Raw genomic sequence first — 22,261 nt, forward strand, 5'->3', positions numbered from 1 at the left:
TTTTCAGTAAAGTGCCACTTTATTCGGCATAGCTAATAGATTTTTTTAATTCATATTTTTATTTCATAATATAATATTTTGAACTCTCATTGTTGTTTGCCAAGTTGCCACTGGGACAATAGAAACTGAATTCTGTTTGATCACTCCGGTATTACCAGACTTTACATAGAAAAATGTAAAGTTTGCATGAAATCTCTTCCTTTTTGTTTATTTTTAGGTAATTATTACTTGAATTAGTCAATATAAAGTTTAGGCGTCATGGAAAGACATACACTTTACTCAGTACAGTGATAATAAGTAACAATCCACTACTTTTCCGCGTTAAGTCAGACCAATCAAACCAGTCTTGCATCATGTGTTATGACTGTGCGACACACTGTCTGTTGCACTACATGTGTCTATGATGGGGATGTGTCCTAAACCAGTGTGGCTCAGGCTATGGGGCGTGCCTCTCACAAACCACACTCTTAACCTCCTCACAGTTGCACATCAGAAAAACCCTTTTGTTTTTGGACTGTGAAAATGAGAGGGATGAGTGATGCAGTGTGGGAATTGGGTAAATGTCACAGTCCCACACTCAACGTGGCCAAGGAATAAGGTGAGATTGCCCAGCACTCCCTGAGTTCAGCCTGTTTACTTGGAAGGCACAGTGCATTAAATTCACTGCATTAAGCTCAGCAGGTTTTTCAACAGTCCCTTTGGACACATTTGTTATTTATCAATCTCGCACTAATAAGAGACCTTTTTTAATGACCTTTCCATTTGAAATGTCTAATCCAAAGTTGCCATTTACAAATACTTTATTGTAATGCAATAAAATGTCGATCAGCAACATGTCACACAGCCTAAGAAGCGAGCCACGTAACTCTGACATCTAGATTATCGGTCAGGGACATGTCTCACATACAAGGACAAGGGAAATGAGGGTGACATCTCTGTCACCTATGATGTCCACTAGGATGCATTAATGCACTGAACCTGTGGGGCTGTTACAGTGTCTGCACACAGCTGTGCGGATCAGACACATAAACAAGCGAGCAGGTGGGGCTCTGATGCAACAGCTGTCCCTCAGCCCTGTCATGCATAATAACAGAGCAGGAGGAGCTGGTTGTGTAGGTTTACGGAGCATCACATGGTGACATCTAGCTGCACAGGGCATCACCACACCTGGACCAACTGTTGAGCCTGTTTACCTCATGTCATCAACAAAGTACCAGTGAACTTTGCCTAAGCTGTGAGTAAACTGGAGTTTGAACATGACTAGAACATGATCGGTAGTTTTTAACATCCATGCACATTATTGATATATGGAGTATTACATTTGAATGATATGTAAAACTTTGGTTAATGTGAATGTCTCTTATAGTGACAGCCTATGTAGTGAGATCATGCTCTTCAGCTTTTCTTTTTTCATCATGTGAAGTGTCTAAGCCTTTGCAAGAAATGCCTGGGAATTAGTCATGATTTGAAGCTATACTTCCCCGCCAGGTTTCATGTAGCAGGACTTTTAAATGATGTGCACCTAAATCTGCTTGGAGCATTGATTGTCAGATAAGGAGTTCATGGTTAGAAGTATCTCCATAACCTCTGCCCTGACCTGTTATGATGACAGCTAGTGCATAAATGTGTCTCTGTGAGTCCATATTTACATATGACAAGCATATGCCTGCTCATGTGACACATATAAAACTCTACCAAACTGTATGAAAAACTGATATATTTCAGACATATGCCAAAGAATATTTTGGTTCATCACCCAGTACGAAACAAAGTTAAGTCATAGAATAAAGAAAACAGAACTGCTCAGTACGACAGCAGAAGCGCATACTTTCGAAGGTCCACTCAGAGCATATTGTGATTGACAACTTACCTCGCTCTGTGTGAAATTGTCTTTTAGGAGCGTGACAGTGTGCCAAGGGATAAGACTCGTGAGAGATGTGGGACGGTTTTTTTTTGTTTTGTTTTTTGAAAATCTTGGTTAGACATTTTACACTGATATGCGTATCTGCTATCTTGCTGAGAGTTAGATGAGAAGATCAATGTCACTCTTAAATCTGTACATTAATTATAAGGTTACAAAAAAACATACAAACCAAATACAAACCAAAGTGTAAAAACTACAATTCACTGAGTCTCTGCTGGCTGCCTGGCAACTGCTGCTGGCCAAGAAATAGTCAAATTGTCATTTTTACACTTTTGTTTTTGTACGGATTGAACAAAAAAATATGTTAATTAATGAGCTTTTGAGATGCTGATAGGTGGGTTTTGTTACTGTTGGAAAGAGCCAGGCTAGCTGTTACCCCCAGTTTTCAATTTTTACACTTAACTAAGCTAACTGGCTGCTGGCTGTAGCCTTATTATATATTTAATGGACAGATATGGGAATTGTTATTAATCTTCTTATCTAACTCACGGCAAGAAAGCAAATAAGTGTATTTTCCAAAATGTTGATCTGTTCCTTTAAAAAGTGTTCATTCTTTACTATCCAGTACAGTAAGTAGATACCCATGTATGTAAGAGTATGTGCAGAAAAAACAGGAACATGTTGCAGCGGCTGTGGCTTAGCGGTCGAGCGGTCACCCACTAATGGGAAGGCCGGCAGTTCAATCGCTGGCTTCCCCCAGTGTCCTTGTGCCATCGGTGTGTGCTAAGTATGCTAGTATGTGCGAATGATTTAGTTTCTTTCTGATGAGCAGTTGGCACCTTGCATGGTAGCCTCTGCCATCAGTGTGTACATGTAGTGTAAAGCGCTTTGAGTGGTCAGAAGACTAGAAAGACACTATACAAATACAGTCTATTTTACATTTTCAGGAAACCAGTGAAAAATACCATTTATCCAAAAAACCCACTTATATAGATGCTAGTGTTACAAAGGCTAGCTAGGAGCAGAGACAGGACTTTGGCTCTCTATACATAAGGTGATATAATATTTTTTTTTACAAATACTGCTTGGCCATGACATTAACTTGAAGCAGACTACACAAATTACTCTGATGAGGAAGTGTCTTACCGTCCAAGTGGCAGACTTTGCTGTACTAGACTGCTGGAAAGACACATCAAAGGTGTGGGGCCCAGCATAATCTGTGTTGGATGGGATGGCCGGTGATGGAGAAAGGGCATCAAAGGTGGAGCTGGGCTGGGCGTAGGGTGACGGGGCTGTCACGTTGTTCTGTGCATGGTCGTTGTTGTAGGGGCTTGTAGAGGTTGAGCCCCCATTCTGAATGTTCTGATCCATGCTGTTCAGGAGCCCCAGGTTTGTATACTGCGACTGGAGACAAAATGGAGGGGATGGGGTAGGGGAGAGCAACAACAAAAGGAATGTCATTATAGGAGAATTTCAAGGTGCTTCAATCTGACACACTGGAAACAATTAAAAATGAAGAAGAATTTTGACCATGCAAATAGACAAATTGTTATGTGAAACTTGGATGTTTAAGGACCAACACAAGGGTCACATAGATTGAGAACGTGACAAAATTATCCAAGAATTAGCTTTCACCAACCAGTATTATAATAAAGTAAATCACTACATAATACCATAGTTTCAGGTAAAATGATGATTGATCTAAAAAAAAAAAGTTGCATGTTAAAGGTTTTTAATTAAAAATGACTGCCATGAGCCTTGAAAGTATTTAAAATTAATTTACCATCAGAACACATTATACTAATCACAGAATATTGGATATCAAGTGAGGACTAAAGGTGGTGAAGGTTCACAACACTTGAAGGAAGCATGCTACAGGAAGTGGAGATCTTGTTTCAAAAATAAAAGGTCCATGGTATAGCAGAGTAACATAAACCATCTTTCCTTCTGTTGTGTTTACGGTCTAGCTCCTTCCTGAACCAACATGTTAACACTCCTGAGATCACTGAACTCAGAAATGTCTATATGGTAGAAATTCATAATCTGATTTTAGAATTCAAACACAAATTACCAGCCGAGCCTTGCTTTTGGACCAATGTTCTGCAACAAACTGTACTACCTCGCCTTTTGATTCCCTTTTCCAAAGCCACAGCTACTCAGACAGGAGGAATGGAATTTAAATATCTGCCTTTAAACTGGATGGAGAATACACCTGGCCAGCCCCTTCCTGCTTGCTCTGCTTGCCATTCACCCCATTCCTTTCCATTTATAAATGGCACATTCCTGGACGAGGTGCCATGGCTCTCGCTCTTTAGACAGCCATTAATCTCTCCAGGGCCTCTGTTTATTTCAAGCACGGCTGACCACAGCTGTCCAGCTCACACCCATTGCACTGCCAGGTGTTAGTGGTGTGCCAGATGACCAACAAAACACAGACTAGGTAAGCTATATAGCTCAAGGTAGTGACTTATGAAGCGATGTTGCTGCTTTATTACATACAGATCCACACACACACACACACACACACACACACAGTCAGACAGACACAATTGAGAGGGGTCATTCGAGTCAACCTCAGCATACTTGTGTAAGAGTGCCACAGGGGAGATAGCTGTTTGGATGAGGGTCACTGTGTTTGCGGCACAAGGCTGCTTAACCCCCTGGAAACATGTGACACCAGGGCTTATAAGAGCCTGTCTGGAGAACAATTATGCTGGGCATGCAGGTGTTACGAGACAAGTGTTTTGTGAATGGAACACACACACACACACACACACACACACACACACACACACTCCACTTTGGTGGAGACCCTCCAGACTTTAGCAGGGAGAGGCTTCCCCAAACACACGCTCCCTTACAATGGGCTAATTACACACATGTATTATAAAAGGTTTAAAGTCAATGGTCTGAAGAGTGGCCCTGTGCATCTGATCTCAGAGGAGAAAATGGGTATGATTCATACTGGTGTAAAAATAACAGAAGCTTATCAGTTACTCAAGATTTTTTAATTAATTATTTTGGCCTACGTGAGGGAAAATATTCCCTGTTTTGCATGAGAACTAACAGGGTGATACAATTTCCTGTTTGGACAGTGTTTTCCCGTATGTGAGGAGTCAGCGATCATGATATCTTTTGAACTGTGGCGCAATTCACTGCAGTGGCACCGGAGCACTCAGCCATTCAGAGATGACACAGGCTCCCCCAGTACCTGATGCAGGCAGCTGCAAAGGTGGATGTGACAGGCACCAATTATCAATGTCAAATTATTATTCTAAAGAAAGGTTGATGCTGGTCAGAGACCAAACACAGATAAAAGCAGGGACATAAAGCAGAATGCCTGACATAGAATACTTAACATTAAATACAGGGCCCTAGATAATGCTTCTCATGCCATAATTGACCAGATAGTGAGGCCCAGTAGAGTCTCACCTACACTCATCATGTTTTAATGTTTAATTGACTGGAAGTGGGATATCAGCCTTTAAAAAGGGTGTGCGAGGGAGTTTTAGGCCTTCTCTTCGTCTCCTTTCATCAGATCTTATTCCACTATAATATAGCAACCATTTAATAACCACTTTAGCTGCTCTTAAAAATTCCTTCTGTTTATAGCCGATGTGGTGTTTAGGCCTTTGGGATGTCAAGCTGCTAAGCAGGAACACGGTAAATCAGCAGCCTTGACATCCTCAACAGCCTTTAATAACGTTTTTGAAAGGTTGTGCTGTCTGCTGGAGGCCTTCAAACTCATTTCTTTTTCTTGGTAAGCATTTCAGGCCAACAGGAAAAGGAGACTGTTGACCTTCAGAGTTATGGCCTGTTGATTACAATGTAGGAATTATTCAGAACACATATCAAAGACATTTCAAATACACATGGCAGTACTAATTTAAAAGTTATAGCTAATGCCAACACAGTGGCATTTGGTATGGCATACTGACACATTAAAATTATTTCATGTGTTATTGTTATTGCTAGGCCAATGGAAAAATGAATGCATTGAAAACTATCATCTTATTAATAGGTTTAACAAATATTATTAATTGTTATTATTATTATTATTATGCTCTGCAGGTTGTGAAGTGTGCATTGAGAAGATTCTCTGCACTCCTGTCAATGTCTGCGAAGTCTCTGTCAGTTCAGATGTGATGACTGGTTTCTGATTAATGTTACTTTAAGTGTCATTAGCAACAGTGTCACAATGTACCAAAGATTCTGTGATTTCTGTGAAAATTGTGCAAGGAGCACATCTTCAAGTAAAATGCTGCCCCACTGCAAGAGTCCCTCCATCAACACCACGAACGCCACACAATTGCATAAACTGTAACATTGCTTTACGTTACAACACATAAATCTCCATAATCTATAACTAAACATACACAAATTCTCATGTTGCTGCTAGTGTTAGGTGGTCACAAAGTATAAGCACTGATAAAGCCATTGCTTAGACAACCAATAGATGACAGGAACCAGAGCAGACCTGGCCTGAGGGGGAAATAGCTCCCATTCCAGGCTCTCTGGTGACCTGCTCCATGTACCTTGGGCAAGCATCTAGGGGACTGTGATGAGGACTACAGGGGAGGGAGGCATTAAAAGCTCAACAGGGTTGGGGGTTGAGGTGGGGCTGGGTGGGGGTCTATCTACACATTATACCTCCTGGGGTGGGCAGAGCAGGTGATTGTATCTACATCAACACACCATTAAAGCAATTACGATCCTGGACTAAACATCAGCGCCTGGCCAGCCACATTCTAATGGCTGCAGCGGCTCCCAGGAGACTGGGGACGGGGGAACCCGATACCTCACACACTGGAGGGATTGAGCCGGACACCACTTAAAGACCCCCTGCTCAACAACTTAAAAGACAGTGACCTGACACACCTGCTATCTGCAACCTGCAATCTGAGAATCTATCACCGCTCACTTGCTCGGCATTAAGTTTGGATGCAGGATTTGGTTGGTAAAAACACAAGAGGCACGACACAATAGTTCACTGAAGCAACCAACGACAAAGAAAAATAGAAGTCTATAGGCATAAAAAACAAACACTAAACTGTCGTTTGTCAGCAAGTTTAATCCATATGAAATGCATGCCTTAGTTTCAGACTTGTCGGTGTCTGTTCTAACAAACAATTCTGTTCTCAATTACTGCAAGCCTGACAGGGCCCATTTTTCTGCTCGCTATTGTACCATTATTGAATTGATGCAAAAGCATACAATTTCCAAAATCAGAATAATGCCATGTTGTATGATTAAAAAAGAAGAAGCTGTAAGTAATTTCAGTACAAACTTCTTTCCATATTTAATTCACTTTAAAAACATCCTTTAAGTGTTTACCATCGAGCTCTGCAAACACAGATCCATTAATCATGACGCTTGCACTCTCAAAGTGAAAAAGGAGAATAGAACCTCTGATTTTGTTTTTTTAAATTAAAAAATTTAATGCGGACTGATGGATTAAAAAGTTTGTTTTGCCATTTATGGTTTGTTTTGCCTGTAGAAGAACAGAAGAAGAGTTAATGTAAAGGTCAGACATCTTGGAGAAAGACACTCGCTTCACAAAAAGCAAATGAAAACACCTGGTCTCGTGAGTATCCTTCTCTAATTTTTTATCAAATAAACACACAAAATATCAGAATAGTTTCTAATCATTAAAATAACCTACAATATGACGTTTTATTTCCCTTTTCATTCTTTATATTTTCCTGAGCTTTTCCATGAAAGGAACAGAAACTTCTCACCGCAGGTTTAATTTTACACTTATACCCACTTGGTACTTAAGTTATTTTCTGACCTGTATTATTGTGTATTATATTTTTTGCTTAGTACTTCTAGTCCTGTGTGCACTGACGTGATAGTGAGCTGCTGTAACAAAAGAGTTTCCCCTCGGGATCAATAAAGTATTTCTGATTCTGATAATCAAAACCCTCCAAAGCCTTTTGGAAGTCCGATTTTTTTAAAACTTTAAACTTTAAAATTTTTTAAATGCAACAATGACAACAATCAGACTCAAAGTAAATCACATCAACTGACTAAATCCATGCCCAGCCAGATAGCAGTCATTTCACAAGAACATACAGTAGAGATTCTCCAGGTGTTTACATTCCCCTGCTCTCTGGACTGCCACACGCACACAGAGGTGCACGCAAACACACACATACTGTCAAATGCAAAAACATCTTCCCCGCGTTAACTCTTTCTATGGTAATTGTTACTTTATAATAACTATGGCTATAGGCTGTATTTATTTTCTTTTATTTAATCAGCATTAAATGCCTGCGTTACACCAAAAAGTATCCAGTAACAAATGCTACACATGAATCCAAGATTTTGGATCATTTTGAAAATTAAAGTCCTAAAGTACAAAACCTTTTCGTCATATGTGATATTTCATTAGTCCCATGGAGCTCTGGGGAACCAACTAAAGGAATGGGTGCGATGGCTGATGCCCCGTTACCAGTTCCTCCATTGGTCTTACCTCACTGTAAGATGTGGTGGACCCCGTCTCCAGGTACAACATGTTGGCGCTGAGATTGAGCAGAGCTGCTGCTGTTTGCTCCACTGGCTCCAGGATTCCACAAATCTCTTTTCCTCACTCTAAAGGAGTGATGTGGACTACAGATGCAAAGTGGACAAGCAGAAGCTTCTATAGGAATCTATGGGAAGGTCATATATACCAGGGAGAGAGGGGAGGGTCTAAGGAGCTACCTTTCCAATACCTGAGTCCACACCCATCTCCAGAAGAAGCGCCGTCTCCTCACCCTTCCTTTGAGGCTCTGCAGGGCTCCTCAAAGGTATTAGTTTAGTAGCGAATTACTATTTGGTCTTGGTAGCAGTGCTTAATATCAACCTCAATAAAAATGATAAATGCTTTTATCATACGCTTGCATTTAACTTTTTTTTTTACATTACATTTTTACTTTCAGCACGAAATATGACAATCCAGATAAAGGAACTGAAAATACAGAGAAGGCTTAAAACTTCAAATAATTTTCACCTAAGACCATTTTATCTTAATGACACTGCCCTTATGTCATTTCTACCTGTAAGACGTTATTTAAAGCAAGCCATTCAAAAGACATTAATGCATCACTGATTATATCCACATGGGTAGATGATATAAAAAAAATCCAAATGGACAAATTCTATCAATGTGGATGATAATAAGAAAGATTAAAGATGCTATTGATAACATTGATAACGTCCAGCCACTAGATGATGCACTCCCCCTCCCCCCTTCCATTCCATTGTAGTGTTAGCGTAGTGTTCACATAACGTTAGTCGAAGTGTTTTCTCGCTGAAAACAAATCTCATGGCGGATTATAAAAACAGCTGAGCGCCACACCACCATCGGCCATGTCGGACCCTGGCCCACTTCTAAATCCCCTCTGTTACGCATCTTTGTTATAACGTTACATTGTTTGAGGGAACTATAACGTTATAACTGGACGCAACCGTCACTAATGCTAACGTAGCTCCTCAGGGATTGACGCTGTTACTTTTCCAATCTTGACAATCTAACCGGTGACAACACATTAGTTAAGGTTGTAAGGACTATGACTGTCGGTAGTTTTTGTTGATTTTGTTTAAATATGTAGAACTGTAATTTTATTGGTTATTGTTGTTCAGACGATTAAGCTAAGATAGCTAATATGTCAGCTATCGTCAGTGTCCGTTTGTTATGTTACCAATATAAGAAGAATATAAGAGAAAAAAATCTATTAGGCCAGCAAGCCCAAGGGTGAGAAGTGGAGTCTGTGGTTGTGAGAGTATACCTACAGTAGCTAGTTAGCATTAGAATTGCGCCCCTCTGCAACCCTTAAGCTATTCCAATGCAGAGCCCCCCCAGCAAAACAATGTGACTCCTGTAGATTGCTTGTATCTATCAGAGATGACTGATGTAGATCTGTTTTGGAAACATGCATTGTATCTCAGACACTGTAATGGTGCTAGCACTGACCAGCTATCTAGAAATATGACAGCTCCATTAAAATTGCCCCCATGAATTTAAGAACAATAACAATTTGGCTTCATACATTTATTTTCCACATTTAAACTGAGGAGCTGAAATTGACGGATTTAGGCCCCAGTGGATTTTGTGTAGAAAAGCCCTAATTCACAACTATTGAGAATGATTTGGAACTTTTGGTATTTTGTACCTTAGAGCAGACATGTTTTTAAACCAAAACTTCAAATGGTTGCTGCTATTAAGTCTCCTTGACCTCACAGAGTTATTTGCTAAACAAGCTGTAGGTTTGTACGTTCATCATTTTAAAGTGAAAGTAGGTCAGATTTTTTAATCATCTACTGTAAGAGAATGGAGTGGAGTAATGCTGCAGATGTAAACATGAGAGGATAGTGCTAGCTGCACTGGTAGATGACAAGGGAGGAGACTGGTCAGAATGGTGCAAATCACTTCTAATACTACAGAGCCAGGGGGCTAAAAGTCTTTGCCCTGTGGTCACAATGATTTGAAAGCTGTCTGAAAACTAAAGCACAACTTTGACCTGAAGTCAGTGTCTCCAATCACCAGCCACACCCTGTTCAGGCCCCCAGGGGCTATGAGCCCACAGGTCAGACTGTCACAAAGGCAAATCAACACTTTAAAGAGCCCAAGTCATTGGCCTCCCAAGGGACCCAGGCCTCAGTGAAGACCTAGCCAAACCTTCTGAGCGTGATAATTAGTTTAGCTAAACAAACTTCTAATTATGTTAAAACAACACTGGCATCTGAAAAGAAGTTAGAGTACTCAAAGTTGGTGAGGCTGTAGTAAACTATAGAACAGTAGCTGTATTTAAGCAGACAGGACAGACTTAGTATTTTGGCTATATAATGCAGCTGAGACTCAACGCGTCTTATACAGAGTGCAGTCACATCTCTATTAACTGCTACAGCGGTGAGAAACTAAGAAGAGAGCCGGACCAGGCAGCAGCTAAAGATCTGCAGATCCAGGAGCTCAGACAAAAGAGGCTTTACTAACGTTTTCCCCTTTAAAGAGCCGGTTCCTTAAGTCAGCTAGATTAGTTTAGTATCAAGTGTCAGCTGTGAAGGCACAGACACCTGCCCTGAAAACAGTGTAAGCTCCCATCCACACTGACAGACGCAAGCAGTCAATGGAAAGAGAGAGAGCATCACTTGGGTGGCAACTGTTAAAACCTACACAATCAACTGCCACCAAATCCTGAAATGCTCCTTAAGAAATAAACTTAAGCAGCTTTTGCTAAAACTAATTTACATACTGGAACATTTGATTTAAAAAGCTACCAGAACAATTTTAAAGGCAAAAGAAAACTGTGGGTGTAAACAAAGAACTGAGCGATTTTATCAGCTATAATTTTACAAGCATTTGGTATGTGGCGTGTGTTCAAGCTCTAATTAAACCGCTGCAGAGTCATTATTCAGTATCAGGGTTATTTTGGTAACCGATCATTACAGTGAACTGTATTTGTTAAATAAACATAAGTATTAGGACAAGTGTCAACTCAAAGTGCTGTACAACAATCCACTGGATTTCTATTTTATGTTCAACTATTAGATGTTTTTACTTCTCCGTAGCTGAGGGCAGAATTCTGTTCCACAATATTATGGGAAAATGCTGTAATACAACCTACTCACTGTATTCACTGAGGATCAGGGAAATACACTGATATACTCAGACATAATTGGATAATTCCAACTTGATAACTATGTCATAAATCAGTGTTTCATTTTCATGTCAAAATATTATGTCAAATCCATTTAATTATTCAATGACCACTGGCCACAGGAACATTTGATACTTTTTAGAAACTAAGGGAACTTACTTTGAACTTCAATTGCAGGAACCCAGTTCTACTTTTGGTTTCTGGGCCATGGGTTCTGTCTTCAAAAAGTCCAACAGTAGTAATTTTCAATAGGCAAAGAACTATCAGGGTGGAGACTGCAGTACTGAAAATGGCTGACTGGTCACAAGATGCACACAACATGTGTACAATATTGTTCAGACTACAGGAAAGCACTGGTAGCTATCAACATTAGGACTAGGGATGGGAAGTTTGTTTAATGTTGATGTTTAAATGACAGCTATGTTTTCCTGACCAGTCTAAAAAAGAATAAAATAAAGAGATGAGAAAACAAGAGAAATTAAATGTACCTCTATTTCAAAGAGTGTTGTTGTCTTGTTGCATGCAAAAATTACATCTCAAACAAAGCCATCGCTTTTTAATCTGTTATTGGTCTAATTTGCCTAATAGCCATGGTTCTTCAGGTGCAGTGAAAATGCAAACAGTAAAGCACAAAAGGGACTTCCTAATTTAGTTCCCAAGTTTAGTTCCTGGGGCTCCTTAGTTTCTGAAACTCTCTGGTCAAAAAGTCCCAGAAACAAATAAACCAACATTAGCCAAAGTCACGGAGTATTGTTTTTAAATTTAACGTCATTTCTGATATCTAGGAAAGCCACTTATCTCTAATAGCGCTGTTTTAATGATGTCCTGGTTCCTGCTCACTTTATAACAAAATACTAAAAGTGTATTCAAGTCAACAACTGCCTTTTTGAAAAAATAAAAAAAAAACTATTTTAAAGCCTAACTGAGAGTTCATTTGTTTTTTTCCAACTGAACCCACAGTAGTCGAGTTTAACTCTCACGCATGTTGATGGATAACTGGTGTTTTATAAAAGACGTTTATGGGATTACTTCTGAAGGATTTATTCATGCACTCTCTCTCAAAGGGTGTGACCTACAAGATATTCAGTTGAACCGGTCATGATATACGTAACACTGCTGTATAAAAGTAGAGTTAAGGCTGGTCTAAGCTGTAAGAAAGATGTAAGAAAAAATACAAGAGATAAGGTTAATTAGGGCTCATGCTGTAACATCCCCATATCCACAGACAGACGAGGTCTCATACTAACTCACTGACTCAACAGTTATTCAAGTGGACCGTGGCAAGCACTCGTTCCTTCGTACTACGCCTTAACTTCTTAACGTGCTGGAGGCAAACTGGTGGAGCATGAAAAAATAATTATTATGCTTATTATGGTTGGGTATTTAATTCACAGGCTTACTTTGGATTAAATACAGTAAGAATCCCTAATGAATGTCTGAAATTAAACTTAAAGTTGTGCTTCTTTTTACTCAACTTTTAAAATACAGTAAAACTAACATTGTAGTTTGGGAGGTAAACCTACGTAAAATGTCAGGTAAGGTGGATGTAATGACTCATAAAGACTGCTTTGAAAATGACAAAGAAGAACATCCAATGCTGACATAACGGAAATGATTGCCCCACATTTGGCAGATTCTTTTCAGATGACAGCAGATTAGATTTAAACTCTGTTGAAGTTAAGAAGCAGTAGAGAAAACTGATCAGCTATTTAGACACTGAACTAGAGGGCAACAGCAATCGCACATAAGACACTCAAGGTTTGGTGAAATAGGTACGAATCCAAACACAAACATGTAATTAGATCTCAGAGAAGCTGTGTGTTGATTGAGCTACTCTGTTGTAAAGTTGTTAAACTCTTTCCTGTGTCTGAAAAGGACCTCTGTCCCTCTGCTCAACACTGTGTCTTCCACGCACAGCTGATCAGAGCTTTATCTGAGTGTAAAATCAGCTGTTTGGGGTAGGATATAGCGTTTCTCCTGCCACTATTTCTGCTACATTCCTTCATGTTATTCTACCCTCTGCTTGCTCCTCTCCTCCCCCCTTGTTGCCACCACCCACCCCCACCTTTACATAGAGAAGACATGTACTGATAGATGAGAGCTGGGACCTGGGCAGGTGCTGCGTTAAATTGTTGCCCTGCAGCTACAGAAAAAAATCCAGAAGAAAAAGGAATTTCAGATTAAACATAAACCCTACACAATACAAATAAGTCCCCCAGGGCACTAAACAGTGAGCTGCATTCTAATGACTCATGAAAGAGGCACACCTCCACATGGGGGGGGGGGGGTATTTGCCCACCATCTCTTTTCATCAAAACAGACACTTGACTTGGTAATAACGATCAGGGCTTGGTGATTGGCAAGGCGCCATGGCAGCGAGGTCTTGGCCCCACACGGATGCTGCCCGAGTTGCTGGCGTGCCAATCACCGCACCACACCCCTCTTTGGTGTAGAGGAAAGTGGGGGTGGGGCCATTAATCACCAGTTCAAGAGAGCACAGGCTCCCTTGGGGGATGCGCAGGGTAACATTACTCAGCTCCTTGAACAAAATTTTTATTTGCTATTTTTTTCCACCCTGGCTGGACAACAGCATTCCTACACAGGGAGGGGAGCATGCACATCATCTTTCAGTAGCAGAACCGACAAAGATGTCCCTCACTACAGGTCAAACAGAAGGGAGTGCATGTGGTGCATTGATTTACACACATCTAATACCACAATGTATTTTTCACAGTGCTTTACTTGTCTGCACTATAATGTGCATGGTTATGTTGGTCACAAAAAACCACACCAAAAAAACCACAGGAAACTCAAATTTCACTACCTAAAGCACATGCATGTGACGGTCTAAATGCACATTCTACCATCAGCAGACTCTGAGAGCTACCTGTCTCAGAGGGGCCACCCAGGTCAAGCACAACTCACACTAAATGAGATAATATTATCACCATACAGACAACATCTCAAAACAAAAACAGATAAACCAGCCTTACTCACTGGCTGTTGAACTGCTCTGCAACACATTTACACAACTGTTCTAGGGAAATTCCATTGTTAATATGAAATTTGAAAGTATAGAATTTACCACTGGAAGTCCCATTAACTCAGAATGAAAGTAATCTCAGACGGTACATGTATTAATCAGCCACAACTAAGTGCACAAAATAACAAACTTAAAAATCATGAAAATTTCAAGCTACTATATGTTGCACAGAGACCACATTGTATTTGTTGAATCAATTAGAGGGAAATAGGAGCATTCTGTATGGCTCTGTGGCATTATTTGTGTGTTTTAGAATCAACTGGTTAAGAAAGTATATTGCTTGGTCTCACAAAGCATGAAACTGACGGGTTTAAAAAATGTATACATGAATATAATCTATATTGTTTCTGTGAAGGGTACTGACTCAGCACTAAATGAGCTGGAAATTGATATTGCCAGTGCCAGAAAGGTCATTGCTTGAACCTTATTATTCCATAAACAAAATAGACACTTGAAAACTTATTAACAGTAATTAACAGTAATGCTTCCTGGTTGTATAGTACATTACATGCTGAACTGAATGGGTTCATATAATCCTGGTCATGGAATTTTGAATATAGTTAATTTGACATATATTTTAGCTCTGTAGGTGGTGGGTCTGAGGCAGCAGGAAGTGCTAGTGAAAAACAAAAGGAAAACTCGAACAGCAAACCTACGTACTTACAGTAAGGGTCTCATCTGGCTCATGCATGGTTATGCAGTCCATACTGATCTGAATGGTGTTTCCTGCAGACCCATCAGTTGGACTGTCTGTGAAGTTCAACTCAATGGGCTGGACTGCATGAATGGCAGATCTGAAACACAAGAGACAGGTAATACTGAAAATAGTTGATATACACACATTTTTTGTAAGGCACTAAAGTTTGTGTATGTTTTTGCATTTACAGCACAATGTTGTTGTTTTTTTGTAGCAGTCACTTACTGGTCCAGCATATCAAACAGTTGGTTGAATACATCTTGGCTGAAGGAGTCAGTTGTCTGTGCTGACTGATTCTGGGACATAGTGGTGAGGAAGGAGCTCTCTCTCCAGGATAAACGAGACGAAGGGTCCCTGAGTCTGCAAGGAGACAGAATCAACCACGATCATATTCATTTTACTACACATATTCCAAATTAGTAATACTTACTTTACTGTTGGCATTTTTGAAAAAAAGGCACAACTATTTTAATAGGTAGTTTTAAAAGTTGCAATGTCAGCAAACATTCAACATAAATGTTGATGTGCAGGGCTGAGATTTGGCCACCCAGTCAGTGGAGAAAAGGAGGAGGAGGAGTCCTGCTGGCAGCCATTCATGAAGGGCACTTCCATTGTGAAGAAGTCAGCCTGCATAATACTGAATATTTGTACTACACATAATGGTGATTATGCACCATTCAAACAGAGGCACTTTGACCTGCTCCCCTGAAACATTACACCTGCTTCAGAGCTCAGCCTGCTATTGTTCATGCTGAAGTGGCGCACGCTGCAGTCTGAGACAGGCGGAATTCCCCCCACAGTCTATATGATAGCACTGCTGCAACTTCTGGTATGTGTACAGCTGGACGGGCTTGGTGGGGGGGGGGGCATAATCTGAAGCTGGCACTATTTTAGGTTTTGGAATTCCCCAACACTGCGTGATGAATGATATTAATACCTGACTTACAAACACAGGCATATCTAATGAAGCAAATACTTTAACTTGTACAGGAGGGACACATGAGGGAGTGTTGCATTTATAATAAAGATTAATTGAGTTTGCAAAGCCCAAAAAGCATTAAAAAAAAGGAGATGTAGGAGATTAGACCTACAGATCATTCGGCTTGGGCCAAATTAAAAAATAATAGTCAATTTAAAAGCATTTGCAATATCAGCACTATGTGGAGGCTTTGACTGCTTAAGAGGAGCAATGATGTACAACTACTGGGAATTATGGACCTAAATTATACTCCAGCTGGCCTTGTGTAGAAAACTGGACATGCACATTATTTTTTACAAACTTTGTACCTTGTTAATCAAACATGTCAAGCACATTGGGGAATACACTTATTTGTGATTATTGAAAGGAAAAAAACGTACAATATTTTGACAGGCTGAATACACTCTTAGATAGAATAGACTTAACGTTATGACTAGGGTAACGTTAAAGGAACAGATGTGCAACCGAAACTTGACAATGTAACGTTATGCATTAAAAACTATTTCTGTAAATCAGATTACAAGATATGGCTTAAACTGATTGGATATATCGACTAACTTAGATTCGTTAATGAACCAGCAAGCTAGCGTTAGTTAAGAAATTAAATATTTTCACAACATTAGCTATTTTAGCTAATTCGGTGGAAGTAACAGCAACAGCTAACGCTAAAGCCAAGTCGTTTTGTAACCACTTTGAAAAACAAATATATCTGCCAAAGTTCTTTTACGTTTTCACTAGAAATTAATTAACGTTACTGAACTAGGGTAAAATGCATTGTTCTATGTTACTTAAGATATAGCTAGTTAACTCTAGCCTATTTAGCAAGAGTCGGTCTCATTTCACTATGATGCTAACTAGCAAAACTATTGGTAATTTTAACTCAGTTCCTTTCAACTACTTTAGCTATTATTTCGGATAAATTTGCCTTGACCTGGCATCTCTCCTGCACAATTAGCCGCCGGTGTTTATTTAACCTACAAATATTCCAGGAAATTCTAGCTGTAAAAACATATTAGCTTCATTGTGGCGAGTTTAGCTTCGTCCTGTCTGATTTTGTTACGATTGCCTTCGAGGCCTTGTTAGTTGTCATGGCAACCAGAGTCTCCCGGGAGCACAGGGCAGAGAGAGAAGACTGCTGTAAATTCTCTAAAAAAAATCTGGTTAATTAAAATGTTGCCACTTTTGACCAAACTCATCAAACACAGACAGTCTCTTTTTGTTCTATATTAGTGATCTATTGCAAAATGATTATAATTATTATTTAGATAGGCTACTCTTGCCTCAGCAGCTTGTCTTTGGAATCAAATATAGGCATGCCAAAGCTGGAAATTATGTATATTTCTTAAATATGTATTAATATTTATAGTCTAACTGTACATTAGACTTTTTCAGATAGTTTTAATTTTACTATTGCGACACTTCCTAATACCAGAGAGGACAAGGAGAATTGCAGGAGAAAGACATGTAGGCTACAGTATAGCTAAATCTAAAGAGTAGGGATTTCTTAGCACATACTTCCATCATAGTTTAAAGCAATGGATGGCACTGGAAAAAAACAACAAAACAAAGTGGATGAATAAAAAAAAAACTAATGAGTAGATTGTAGGTAGAGCAGGTGTGGTGTCATCTCTGTTAATGGAGAAGGGAGGATTTATCCTTTGAAATGGCAGAACTAGTTCAACTGGCACCTCATTAACTTGTTTAGACGTTTGTGCTTTCTAGTCCAGAATATAATCACAACAAAAGCTGTGCATCAGGTTCAACATGTATAGCCGTGTAAGCCTGGAAATACAATTCAGCTGTATCAAAATAAAACTGTAGCCTACACATACTGATGTCCTGCACTCTTAAACATTTGTGCTTAATCTAGCTTTAGTGACGTTCATGTTTTCTCTGCAGCTACCTGCAGTATGTGCATGGTCTCATAGGCTGTTGGAATTGTAAAAGTTTTTATTGAAACTCATTGGATAGTGTTAAAAAATGCATTGTCATCAAACCAAGAGCAAAGCCATTTAACAATGAGGAAAGTCCACGTTCGTCTGCATGTACATTTTTATAGACTGCATAATATTTGAATTGTTGAGACTTCAGTAGATTAGAATCGGTCAACAGCAAAACAGAAAAGCATGGTAAAAGTGGAAAATCTTAATTTATAAAAATTTGGATGATAATAAATAATAAAACCAAAATAGTTATTGCACACATGGACACCCTATGGTGCGATGTTGTTTTAGTTTTAAAAATGTATTTTAAAAATCTATAAATCAAACTTTTTTATTATATTGAGCAGTTTTATTTTAAAAGACTTTTCAGATAGGTTTATCCCTGTTCTGGCTGTTGTTTGACTGCTTTTGGGTGTCTGGTTACTCAGAGAGTTTTTCAGTTAGCCTGAGGTGAAGGCTGTTCAGCATCCACTTAAAGACAGTGCAACGCCTCCAGACGAGACTGGGGCAGAGGTCAGCGCTAAACAGGGATGGCCATTGTCTACTGGCAGGTTGGGCACACCGACCGATGAAAATGCAATCAAAACAAACAGCCCAGCCGATCAGGGCCCTTCTCCAGTGTCTTTATTAATCACTTGTTCAAAGGCCTAAGACCCACCCCCCCATCTGTCAGCCCCCGCTGGAAGAGGGACAAGACTGCAAAACAATAGAAAGCCCCAAAGTTTCTACTCCTCTTATCCCCTTACTTTTATAGAAGTGAAACAGTCAAAGTCTGAAGTCAAATTCTCTGCGGCAAAAGGACAGGCACAATTCCTCTAAGGTTTGGAATGCAAAGAAAACAAGCGAGGAGGAGAGAATTAGTGGACCAAAAAGATACCTTGATGCTTCAAAAAAAATGTAAAAAGCAATAACATTGAAAATGAATGCTGTACCAAAACTTTCCTTGCTCCAAAAGATACATTTTATTTGAAAGCATCATATAATACATTTGAAACCTGTAGCAGTGTAGTTATCAAGGTCCAGTAAATTAATTATTGTAAGCGACAGAGGCTGAACTTAACAAAGCTACTACAAGGACACACAAATGCCGATCCAGAGATGCAAGAAAATGCACCAAATGATGTATAATATAAATTATTATTATTGAACACGGAGTAAGATGACATATAGTAAGCTCAAAAACTTCTAAGAACCGAGGAGCTCAGTGAGACACAGACCACACAACACAGTTTGTTAGCAGTAATACAATCATATGAACCGGACAGCAATTAGTGCAGTACAGCACAAATGGAAGCTGTACTTCTAAATACCAGGACAAAATAGTGAACAAGACAACATATACATGTAGATAGATAGATAGATAGATAGATAGATAGATAGATAGATAGATAGATAGATAGATAGATAGATAGATAGATAGATAGATAGATAGATAGATAGATAGATAGATAGATAGATAGATAGATAGATAGATAGATAGATAGATAGATAGATAGATAGATAGATAGATAGATAGATAGTCGTTGAGTTTTCTTTGTCCTATTTAGTAGGGGCAACATACCTACAATATATTGATAATTGATCTTATTGATCATATTGATTGATACATTGTTTTAAAAATCCACATTATTTTGTTGTTTGGTGATTGTTTCCATTTAACGGCTGCATGCCATGTCTGTTAGCAGCAATTGACAAGTATGTTTATTTCATTGTTGGCGTGTATAATTATTGGTTGTTCATCTGTTTGATGTTCTGATGTGTTTCATAATTACAGTTTTTTTGGTCATCGATAAAATCTAATTTGTAGTCGTCACTGATTTCTTTCTTTCTTTGGAGATGCCTTTATAAGCATATTTGGATTTTTATTATTTTTATTCTATATATATATATATTTTATTTTTTATCTCAGCAGCACAATCCTGTTTTAATCCTTTAATGTCTTGTGTTTTTTGTGTCTTGTTACCTGTGCTAATAAATAATCTAAACTACTCTAAACTAAATATATAATGTCAGGTGCCAAAAAAGCAACATAAAGTTCTGACACCATGTTATCATCTTGACTTTGGTAGACCTACAGAGGACATTTATGGGCCAAGACATACAAGATACAATATTGTGCTGCAACCAGGGCACAAGATCAGCCACGAGCCAAAGACTGGTAAAATATGCAAGTCGCTGGTAGATTTGCTTACTCACCGGCCAAAAAACAATGGTAATCTATTGAGTGGCTGGTAAAATTTCAACATTCACTTGCCATTTGGCCAGTGTAGAAAAAAGTCAATTTGGCACCCTGGCTGCAACTGAATGAAATGCATCTGATTAGATATCATAATTCTGTCATCTGTCATTCTGGATTAAAGCATCTGCAAAACATCTGACATCTTTTAAATTACAACATGCTTTTGCATTGAAATGGCCAAAAGTCCTCTACAGTAAGGATCAGAAGAGGACCAAGCACCCGCGATGTCATGTAATCTGTCTGCCACTTCGGCCCTGATGGCCCTTTACGCATGCATTGTTGCCATAAGTATGCCACACTTATAAATATATCAGGACAGAGCAGCAGCTGAGGATCCAGGCAGACACAACTGTTCTCAGGTCACTTTGGACCTCCAGGCAGTATCAGCCTGAACGGTGGTCCAGGTCAAACAAAGAGCAGGGAGATTGCCGGCCTGTTCAATAAGTCAGATATTCTCAATTTGCTCTGTTCAGTACTTAATTACATGTAAAAGATTATAGCTGAATACACCTTTCCCATATTTGTACCACATGTTAAATCCATGCAATATGTTAATTTAGCTGAGTGTGCTGCTTCAGGATTTAATATCTTAGAAAAAGGTGTAAAATCACATAGCTTCAGATACATCATATATTAAGGAAAACTAATTCTGTAAGTCATCAGTTTATACAATATGTATGTACTTACCGATGAAAGGGAAACTCTGGGTAATACTGCACAGCTGTGTAAGGTGAATTCATGTTGTCATGCCAAACTTCACTTTGCTGAGATCTTCAAAAAAGTATCAGCTTGTCATAAAGGCACATGTATCAATGGCTGTTCGTGAACTACAAGAATAAATACAATTAATGAAAAAAAAAATATAAATATAAAATAAATAAATAAACAAACAGGCCTGGATTAAAGTGCCGGAGGGTACAGTGCAGAGTGGAGAAAGTTTGAGAGATGTTTTGAATTTAGGTATTTTTTCTTAGGCTACCCTACAAATAGGAGGGGCTTATGCCAGCTCTCTGACCAATCCCCAGCTACAGTTGTACAAGATATCACTCACTCTCAGTTGCTAGGATATACATATCAAGCAACTACATTTGACCCTGCACCTCCCCACCCAACAAACACAGCTAGCCACTATCCTGAAAAGCTCCCCCCTACCCCACCGCACTCCTCAATGTGTTTCTCTGGCCATGTTCTGATATTTCCACCCAGATGTCCCAAGTGGTTTTGTGGGTTGAGGACACGTCTGTTGCGTCATGCCTCTCAACAAGGCCCGGGAGGCTTCAAGCATGCTGAACATGGCCGTTTCAGCAAAAGTACAAAGATTCAGTCAGTGAAACAACAAAAATCACCCAAATATTTGATTTTAAGGAAGTGAAACATACTCTTTGGCCAAGGTCTCAGATGTCTAATGAGATGTTAGATGAGGGTAAATGGTGAAAAGATGGCCATTAACAGAAAACCAGAAGAAAATTACCCTCCTATATCCTCTTCAAACTTGAGCAGAGATAAAGAGACACCAGACAAAAATATTGCGGTTTGAAAATCTTTTACAGTAGCCTACATAAACTCTTATTTAAGCACGCACACATATCGTGCCACATCCTAGCACATACTTCCAATTCAACTTCAGACTCTCCCTCTCACCCAAGCAGTATGACACTGTAAACCTAGAGGTCTTGTGTGGTTTTCAGAAATGAACAGCAGATGAATCAGCAGGCTAAAATAAAAGGTAGGGTCACAGCGGGGGGAATGATAATAAATAGATGTGGTGTATCCAGGGAACACAAACCTCTAAGCTGCTCTCTTGTACTTTTAATAAAGACATATAGTCTCTCTCTCCCCTCTGACTGCCTGCGGT

The 22,261-nt window shown here is 39.3% G+C and overlaps 1 protein-coding gene across 5 annotated transcripts in view; it reads right to left on the reverse strand.

Moving 5' to 3' along the window:
- Nucleotides 1-21,161, reverse strand: part of tp63 (tumor protein p63) — a 35,165-nt gene extending 14,004 nt beyond the window's left edge. For 2 of the 5 annotated variants that reach the window (XM_044199384.1, XM_044199387.1), the window contains exons 1-4: nt 21,094-21,161; nt 15,471-15,605; nt 15,213-15,342; nt 3,011-3,268 (exon numbers count right to left, since the gene is read on the reverse strand). In XM_044199384.1, the coding sequence (XP_044055319.1) occupies nt 3,011-3,268; nt 15,213-15,342; nt 15,471-15,605; nt 21,094-21,146 (576 nt within the window). In that variant the 5' untranslated portion in view covers nt 21,147-21,161. Of the gene's footprint in view, nt 1-3,010; nt 3,269-8,339; nt 8,519-15,212; nt 15,343-15,470; nt 15,606-15,675; nt 15,705-21,093 lie in introns of those variants that run through there. The other 3 variants (XM_044199385.1, XM_044199386.1, XM_044199388.1) reach the window with 3 other exon arrangements.
- Nucleotides 21,162-22,261: the final 1,100 nt, after the last annotated feature.

This window comes from Siniperca chuatsi, linkage group LG6, assembly GCF_020085105.1.
Source record: "Siniperca chuatsi isolate FFG_IHB_CAS linkage group LG6, ASM2008510v1, whole genome shotgun sequence".
Lineage (NCBI taxonomy): Eukaryota > Metazoa > Chordata > Actinopteri > Centrarchiformes > Sinipercidae > Siniperca > Siniperca chuatsi.